The 9,383-nt window shown below is 34.7% G+C and overlaps 2 protein-coding genes across 6 annotated transcripts in view; one reads left to right on the top strand and one right to left on the bottom strand.

Moving 5' to 3' along the window:
- Positions 1 to 1,451: 1,451 nt before the first annotated feature.
- On the top strand, positions 1,452 to 4,746 carry LOC109793109 (Putative endonuclease or glycosyl hydrolase). 5 transcript variants are annotated; one of them, XM_083071119.1, is made up of 2 exons: positions 1,452 to 1,615; positions 2,813 to 4,746. In XM_083071119.1, the coding sequence occupies exon 2, from the start codon at positions 2,832 to 2,834 to the stop codon at positions 4,425 to 4,427; it is 1,596 nt and encodes a 531-aa protein (XP_082927245.1). In that variant the 5' UTR covers positions 1,452 to 1,615; positions 2,813 to 2,831; the 3' UTR covers positions 4,428 to 4,746. The 5 variants fall into 5 exon arrangements, with proteins under 5 accessions (XP_082927245.1, XP_082927246.1, XP_082927243.1 ...); XM_083071120.1 differs by having other exon boundaries at positions 1,452 to 1,724; XM_083071117.1 differs by having other exon boundaries at positions 1,452 to 1,724; positions 2,807 to 4,746.
- A 572-nt stretch (positions 4,747 to 5,318) lies between these two features.
- The window catches only part of LOC109793107 (putative receptor-like protein kinase At1g49730), a 10,091-nt gene continuing 6,026 nt past the window's right edge, over positions 5,319 to 9,383 (bottom strand). Inside the window, 11 exon segments of the mRNA XM_083072012.1 lie at positions 5,319 to 6,028; positions 6,765 to 6,849; positions 7,034 to 7,123; positions 7,249 to 7,316; positions 7,666 to 7,717; positions 7,797 to 7,871; positions 7,873 to 8,060; positions 8,185 to 8,399; positions 8,401 to 8,470; positions 8,951 to 9,269; positions 9,271 to 9,380. Coding sequence (XP_082928138.1) covers positions 5,484 to 6,028; positions 6,765 to 6,849; positions 7,034 to 7,123; positions 7,249 to 7,316; positions 7,666 to 7,717; positions 7,797 to 7,871; positions 7,873 to 8,060; positions 8,185 to 8,399; positions 8,401 to 8,470; positions 8,951 to 9,269; positions 9,271 to 9,380 — 1,817 coding nt within the window. The 3' untranslated portion in view covers positions 5,319 to 5,483.

Genomic DNA, 9,383 nt, shown 5'->3' with positions numbered 1-9,383 from the left:
ATAAAATAAATATTTTTTACAATTAAAATTTATAATAAAATATTTTAAGATGTATTTCAATACTTTAAAAAAAAATCATCAATAATATTAAAAATCCTTACATTTCCATTGACCACTTTAAAATGAAAAATTATTTTAAGACAATTTTACTTTAATAAATAATTTTAGAAAATGCCTTACTATGATAAAAAGCCTACAAGTATATTGTACGCTACACAACGCATCCTCAAAAAGAAAGAAAAAAAAAAAAAAAAAACTATGCAATGCATGCTTAAATATTAATGTTTTCTTCAATAATGTATATAAACAACTGTTATATATATATATATATATATAAGTGACACGTGATTGTTTTATAATAGGAAGTACACACACATTGGGTGTTGTGACCTTGTGAAAGGACAGAAGGGTGGGTTTTTTCTTAGACAAAGACATGCTGATGCTACAATATAATTTTTTAATAAATATGATATTAGTATAAAATATTTATTATAAAAATATTAATTAATCTTTATTAAAAATTATAAATATATAAAATACATATTTTTTATATTCAAAATTAATTCCAAATATGTTAGTAAAAGATATAAATTCAGTGTTTTAAAACCCGGACCGACCCGGCCGGTCGGACCGGTTGGACCGGGAACCGGTGGTCCAACCGGTCCGAATCTTAAGTTGGATCGGTTATGCAGTCGACCCGTTTTAAACCAGATTGAACCGGTCAATTTTCCGGTTCAACCGGTGAACCGGTGGGTCAAACCGGTCCAACCACTTTTTTTTTTTTTTTTTTTTATAAATTTTTTTAAGGGACCATAAACCACAAAAATAATAATAAAAATTGAATCTCTTAATGTAATGTAAAAGCAAAGAGTCTTATTAAATATAACAATAACTACTTGTTCTAATATATTTGTTTATAATATATACAGCTTAAATAACTTTTATAATATATTATTAATTTTAAATTATACATTTAATAATATAATATTTATGTAAATATTACATATATTATTTTGTGATATTAATTGCAAGCATAATATATATGTACATATTATTTATATTTTTAATTTGTATTAATATATCGTTTAACATATAATTTTTTATGTATTTTTTTATAAAATAAAAATAAAAATAATTTTAAATAAGATAGAAAAATTAAAATTTAAAATAAGATATGAATTTATTAAAATTTATAAGTATAAAATATATTTAATATGAATATTTTTTTAATAAAAATAAATAAAAATCGAGTCATGCGGTTCAACTAGTGACCCACCGGTTCAACCTTTGACTCACTGACCCAGTACCTTAACCGGTTCGATGACCGGTCCGGTTTTTAAAACTATGTATAAATTACTATCCCTTATATCCATATTTCACCGACAAATAACATAAGATAAGACAGGATCCATTGCATTTAATATCATACATATTCAAATCTGAGTCTCCTAAAATCCTAATTAATCCATCCTTCTTCACTTTCACTCTTACTAAAGTAAAATCTCAGAATAAAAAACCTACTTACCCACCCAACACAACACCTTCTTCCTTAAACACTAGGTTTCTTCTTTCTGTTCGATTCTTCAATTTTCTATACTCACGCGTTTCATATACGGTAATCATCTTCCGGATTCTTCATTCAATTGCTTCATAATAAGGACCTTATGCAGCATTCAATTTGATTTCTCATTAATAACGCCTCCAATTATTGTCACTAATTATCGGTATTTCTCTTTTTTATTTTCCTCGATACCCATCCTTTTCTTTCTTTAACAAAAATATAGATAACGCTTGCTGTGAGATTTTGGGTTTTGAGTTCCCTGTTTTTCCCAGCAAAAGTTGGAACTTTTGCTCCGATTTGGTTCTGATTAGAACCGTTTCTGCTCAGTGGTCTGTGAAGACGAGCAATTTGGAGAGAATATGTGATTTTTTTTTTCTGATAGGATTTCTTTGCTTTGCATTTTGCGTTGTCAGACCAAGGTTTGTGGAAATTCAAGTTTTTTTTTTTTTTTTTTTTTTTTTCTGGTTGTGCGTTTTGGGTGTGTATAGGGAGAAGTGTTAGAACTTAGAAATTGTATAAAGTGTGTTTCTTTTGATTTGGGTTAATCTTGATCTCAATGGAATTTGGTCTTGGTTCAATGTTTGCCGTGGTGCAGGCTAAGAGTTGGGGTTTATGAATATTCGATGTGGAGTTTTGTCGATGTTATTTTCAACCACACAATTGGGGACATCAATAAGTGATTATAGACTCTTATGATGACTGTGAACTAGGCTCGACCCTGTTTTGTAATTGGGATTCCCTAATTGTCGCCTAACATAGGTTGAATACACGGATTGAATTGATTTCTATGAAGTGGATAGAATGGATGGAGATTATTTTATGTTTTGACTTTTGAATATGTTTCAGAACCTTTATTTTGGGAAGGTAGTGATCAAGGGTTTTGTTAGTCCTTAGTTTGATATCTATTACCATTTTTTTTTTATAGTGCAATATGTGAAGTAGATACCTTGCATTTGGCTTTCTTTGACACCCTGACAGTTATGCTTCTTGCTCTAGTGTTTTTAATTTCTGTTTAGTAGTCCATGTTTATTCTTGATAGTTCCTAGAATTGAAAATTCCATTTTTATATTATTATAGTTCTGTAGGTCTTGTTTCCCTTAACGGTTACAGTGCATCAAGTGCATCTGTTTTTGTGTCTTATGTCTATAGTATTCATGCCAATACCATTGCCTTCTCAATATGTTGCACTATGATGTTTCTGGGGATTTTTTTCTTTTAATGATGTCTTAACTACATTATGTGCAGGAACAGCTGGTTTTCTAGTCCATTGATGGCTACCCCAAGTAAATCAACACCAATAACTTCAGATACATTGGAACAGAAAGGAAAAACCATGAATGAATCAAATGCAAACATTCTTCAATGCCCTTCAAACCAGCAACCCCATAGCTCCTTAGATGGCCCAGTAGCAATCCTTTGGGATATTGAAAATTGTCCTGTCCCAAGTGATGTACGCCCTGAAGATGTAGCGGCTAATATAAGAATGGCTTTATGGGTGCATCCAGTAATTAGAGGAGCTGTTATGATGTTTTCTGCTTATGGGGATTTCAATTCTTTCCCTAGGCGACTTAGAGAAGGCTGTCAGAGAACTGGTGTTAAACTTATAGATGTTCCCAATGGGAGAAAAGATGCTGCTGATAAAGCTATCTTGGTTGACATGTTCTTATTTGCTCTTGACAACCCTCCACCATCCTCTATCATGCTTATATCTGGAGATGTTGATTTTGCACCAGCACTGCACATTCTTGGTCAGAGGGGATATACTGTAATTCTTGTCATCCCTGCTGGGGTGGGGGTTTCATCTGCCCTATGCAATGCTGGTAAATTTGTTTGGGACTGGCCTAGTGTTGCTCGTGGAGAAGGCTTTGTGCCTCCCTCAAAGGCTTTAGTGCCACCCCGTGGATGTCCAGTTGAGCTTGCTGGATATTTGATGGGGTGCCATATCAATGACAACCCTGATGGACCAAATGAAGAAGAAGCAATAGTTTATAGAGGTATGTCACAGAGCTATTATAACTCGAGGGAATTCTCAGTGGTGTCACAATCTCTGTCTGAATACAACTGTGGCACATCTAACGTGACTTGCTTGCCAACCACTATGAGATCACATAGTCTTCCATCTGTATTGAATGATGTTTCAGGAGGATCTATGCCTTCAAGTGACCATAATGAATGCCAGTTCTGGGTACAGCCTGGGGATTTAAATGGTCTCAAAGGGCAGATGGTAAGGTTGCTCGAACTTTTTGGAGGATGCCTGCCTCTTGCCCGAGTTCCAGCAGAGTACCAGAAAATTTATGGGAGACCTCTTTATGTCGCTGAATATGGGGCAATAAAGTTGGTCAATCTTTTCAAGAAGATGGGTGATGCTATTGCTGTGGAAGGGAAAGGGAATCGTAAATTTGTGTATCTTAGAAACTGGAAGGCAGGCCCAAGTGCTCCTCCTCTGTCTCTGGCAAAGAAGGATAATAAGAAAGGAAAGGGAGCCCAGGAAGAGAATCTGAATGTTGTCACTGGTGGATGCTCTTCTGATGAGTTCTCGGATGAGGAAAGAGTAGTCACAGAAGAACATGATGAAAAAAGTTACACAGGAAAGGGCAATCAGGGAAGAGTAGTCAAATGTGAAGTTGATGACCGTGTTATTGAGCAGTTCAAGAATGAGCTGCAAGAGATTCTAGTATGCTATTCTTGCCGTATATTCTTAGGCTGTTTTGAGGCTATATACCAGCAACGATACAAGAAAGAACTGGATTATCAGAGATTTGGTGTTCACAAGTTGGAAGATTTGTTTGAGAAAGTGAGTGATGTGGTAGTATTGCATGAGGAACCAGTAAGCAAGAGGAAGTTCCTGGCTGCTGTGGGTAGTTAGAAAACTTGGCAATGGACTGCTAGTTATTTTAACCGTTCTGGTGTTTTAAACTTATGCTCAGGAAATATTTGTTCTCTGTAGCAACTTCATCCTTTTTTCAGTTTATTTATTCCTTAGAAGTCATGTAAAAATGATATGCTGGGCGTATGTGTTTTTTTTCAGTCACTGTCCCTGCATCTATTTGGATCTTCTCTAAAATTTGTGTTATTTCCAGTCTCTGTAACCGATTAGCTACTTGTAGGAGTCGGGAGACATGTACAAGTAATAGCTTTTGTACTTCTATCTTGTATCCTATCTCAATATACAATTCTTCCATACATATTGACTAATCGTGATACTGTTTACTAGTTGAACATCGTTCTTTTTATGGCTCTGCCGTACCTAGAAATTTCAGTTGGAGTTCATTGATTATGGCAGTTACTTAATTTCTTAATAAGTAGAAACTAAAGTGGTTGTCCTTTATGAAAATAACGATCAACACCTAACTAGTAATTAGAAAAAATTTGACGAAATAAAACTTGTAAACTTGAACTTTTAATATCAATCAACGCTTCTACTAATGTCACATAGGGTTGCCTCTGCATAAATGGTAGCAGGGCTCATCAGACAGGAAGCAGCGGGAGGATTTTAGTCAAGAAAGGTACATGGCTTATGCATTCATAGTTTACAACTTCTCAAACAGTCATACAAAGACCTGGGAGCTTCACCTTGGGAACCATGCCTAGCAAAGAGGAAATTTGCATGCATGGCTGTGAAATTAAAATCTGTCACCCAAAAAACCTCAGTTAAATGTTTGAAAGGTCTTCTAAAGCAATTTCTTAAAGTGATATAATCATAAACAATGCTCGTATTCCATAACTTAAACTATGTGCAACATCAAGTCAATGCGGATGATAGATAAAAGCAAAGAAAGTACTATATTTCAAATTTCTCCCAGGATTCTAACATATTGATGTTTTTTTGTCTCTCCTACTTCTAACAAATCCACAAATTACAAGTCAGTGAGTAAATGAGAAATTCAAAATTCAAGTCAACTTGAAGAACCTAAAGATTGTTTCAGACAGAGAACAAATTTGGCGGGGACTGTGGAGAGCCACTCTCAAGCAAAAAGCTCCTACTGCAATATGACCGAGATGTACTTGAAGATGAAGCTAGATATCTTCCATCTCCGCTGTGAAACATTGCTTCGTTTCTGAGCATTTTCCCCTTGCTTCTTCTGCCTCTATGCTGACTTCCCTGACATTCTTCATCTTCAACAGCTTGTAGAAACTCACTGTGCATTGGTTCTGATGTCTCATACAGAAGCCTAAGTACCTGTTTTATTGAAGGCCTTGCCTTTCCTTCTCTCTGGGTGCACCATACTACTATAGTGATCACTGTTTGGAGCTGATCCAAGTCAAAAGATTCTCTCACATTGGGATCTACTAGCTCCAATAGTCTCGTTTCTGATTCCATGTATGGTTGTGCCCATTCTATCAAATTCTTGTTATCTTGAATAGCTCGTCTTCCTGTCACAATTTCAAGTAGTAACACCCCAAAACTGTATATATCACTTTTCTCGGTGAGCTCTTGAGTAACAACATATTCAGGATCCATATAACCTGGAATTGAATTTAACATCCAAAATGAAGTATTGTCAATGGAGAAGGTTTGTAGCTATAGTTCCTTAGAGACTATAGAACACCAATACTTCAATTTGCTTCATGTATCCATATCCTTATCCGATAGTCTTGAAAACTTCACTAATACATATCCGTGAAATTCCAAACTTTTAAAAAATATTATGAAAATCTTATCTAATCTCCATATTTTTGAATACTTTATTATTACTTATCAATGGTACGTATCAATGAAGTATTTAAATCTTTAAAAGTTTATTATGTATTTATTTCAGTTAAATAAAACATATAAACATGATAAACTAAAAATGTAAATGTCTTCTTTATGAATGATTTTAAGAAAAAAAATGAGTTTGATAATATTTCTATTTGTATATAATATATGAAGTAATTTATGATAAAATGATTTATAATTTATTCATTTTTAGTAATTTACAAGAAGTATGTTTTTGATTTAGATTTGCAAAATTGCATTTATATAATTATTATATTTATAAATTTTAATCAAAATTACAATTATATATTTGTTATATTTTATGAATATTGATACATACGAAGTATCTTACACATCATATTCTATATATTATAAAATAATAGTATTGCCGTGTCGGATACAAATCATATCCAATACACATACTGTATCTGTACATCCTTTGAATCGCGTACAAAGACAAAATCAGCCAAGTGAAATATAGTGAAGAAGGAAAGAATTTTCTACCAGGAGTTCCCCGAATTTCGGTGTTTACAGGTTCAAAGCATATTGAACCATCTTTTGAAGCTTGTGCAAGGCCAAAATCAGCTATCTGTGACATGACGTAATACAGGAAAAGGGAGTTAGTTAACACTTTACAGCAATGATGGGACAGTGTAGATTTGCACTATCCATATATGAATGACATCATAGAAATTTAGCACTACTTTGAACTATTGAACTACAAAGAATATTGACAGGAGAAATGGTGGCATGCAGTGGGAGAGTCATCCAACCTTAGCAACAAAGTTCTCATCCAGTAAAGTGTTGCTAGATTTAATATCTCTGTGACACAGAGGAGGATCGCAATAAAAATGAAGGTACTCCTGCACATGAGAGAATACGAGATTGAAAAGTAAAATCCATAAAATAAAATAATAATAAAAGGATTAAAAACAGCCAGCCAGTCAATACATATAAAGCTTGAATTTAAGCCAATCAGACATATTACCAATGCATTGGCCACATCAATTGCAATTTGAATTCTAGTTCGCCAACTTAAAGGTGTTTTACCTGGGGCTGCACAAATCAACAAAAATATATCACGTGATTAAAGGGTCAATAGGATAAACAAGCTAAGATATTGATTTGCTTCCTCACTACTTTAATGCTATTAATTTGTTGCATATGTTTTATTGTCATGTTCATTATGGCTAAAAGTGCTGAATTAGAAAAAGATGCAGAAGAGCACATAAGATCCACATGAAAACTGAATACAAACACAGAGGGGGGCGGGGGGGGGAGATAGAAGTGCCAATGTTCCATTTGTAATCTTACCAGATATTAACCAAAATATGTTTTATTCAAAACAGTGCGTGTATTTTTTTTTTAAGGTATAATAACATTGTATAGATATTGAGAGGCATACAATGAAGATGATCTTTCAAGCTTCCATTTCCCATGTACTCATACAAAAGAAAACCTGCCATAGACATGCAGAAGGGTTTGATTCATTGGTATATGATGTCAAAGAATGTAATAAGCACACAGAAACAGATACCTCTCCTGTTTTTTAATGCAAAAGCCTCTTAAAGCAACAAGATGCCGATGGTGCAGCCGAGCAAGAAGCTCAATTTTCTCTGCAGAACTCATCCTCCCCCTGCTCAGAGATTCTGTTCATCCGTTTTACTGCTACGACCTGGCCATCAGAAAAATGAGCTTTATACACTGTTCCAAATCCCCCTTGACCAATAATAGTGCTAAAATCCTCTGTTGCCTTTTTTATCTCCTTGTAGCTGAATTTTCGGAACATAGATGAAGAACCTGCATACCCACCCGTCACCCCAAACAAGAAGCAAAGTAAGAAAAAAAATAAAGTGCTGGTTTCAATATATCACTGCTAAGAAAGAAAATAAACTGAACAAATGTGATCAAACCAGAACCTTACCTTCCTGAAATTTCCACGTTGCAAAAGGAGGTAAGGTTTTTGAGCCGGTTTTACCAAAATTATCAGGTTCGTCTAGCTCTCTGCTTTTCTGGCGAATTAGAACTATCAAGACTATGAGTGTGATAACAGCAACAGCTGTAACTGCGATAGCAATACCTGGAACTAGTGTCAGATGATATGAATGATTGCTTCCCTTTAAAGGAGCACTTAACAATGGTTGACTTGGGCCACCAGGCAACCAGAGGGCTTGGAGAAGCCTTAGGCGCAGGCAAGGATGGGGATGACTCTGAAACTGGCATCACAGTTGCAAAAATATGATCAGCTAAAAATTTACTTTATTGGTAACAATACGCAGACTTCAATATATTTGTGGAATGAATATTTAATAGTGTTGAAATGAAAACAAAAAAGAGCATTCATTTGGCAATTGGCACATATTAATTATTAGAACTAGTATTTGTACAGTTTTTCAAGCACAATCCAGTTAATACTGTTTTTATTCTTGTCCTGACATACCAGTGGAAAGGTGTTTGTGCAACAATTGATTATTTAGTGAGAAGTGATTATGAAGAGAATCTATAACATTTTAAAGCGGAGATTTCATCTATATTTTTGGCTTCACGTCATAATAAGTCTCATACACATAGTTACGTAATGTATGTAGTAGCATTAACACGTGAAAAAAACCTCGTGCACACAGAGACCTGAAGAGGGAGAGCATCATACTGATTCTCGTTAAGATTTTTTAATTTAAAACCGTTCTTACCAGGAGACTTGAGAAGTCCTTGAACTCCAAAGAAACAAATTGCGATGTCAATAGTAGATATCTCATCAACTTGGCTTGCTAGTGCAGCAAAAGTGGCATCACGACATGTACTCAGTGTTATATTGTCTTCTATTCCAAGATGATGCAGATAACCAATGCCAGCATTTAAGCACTTCTTACATTTACTTTCCTCTCCTAGTGGCACTTTGCAGTTTTTTGTGACCTCCGTAAATCTGGGGGATTGCAGCATATGGACAACACTAGTTCTCCCCTTGCATTCATAATTAACAGGAAGTTTTGTCCCAAAACTACAGAAAAGCTGTTGCATTTTGTGAAACTCCGTAAAGTTGCAAAGTTTGAGATATGGTTTGCAGGCAGATGTCAGATGTATTCAGAGGGACCCCTAAGTTGCCTGTTGCATTTGCAAAACGGG

This window comes from Cajanus cajan, chromosome 3, assembly GCF_000230855.2.
Source record: "Cajanus cajan strain Asha chromosome 3, NIPB_CcT2T_4, whole genome shotgun sequence".
Lineage (NCBI taxonomy): Eukaryota > Viridiplantae > Streptophyta > Magnoliopsida > Fabales > Fabaceae > Cajanus > Cajanus cajan.
Note: the sequence above shows the minus strand (reverse complement) of the source record. Positions and strands in the feature narration are given on the sequence as shown.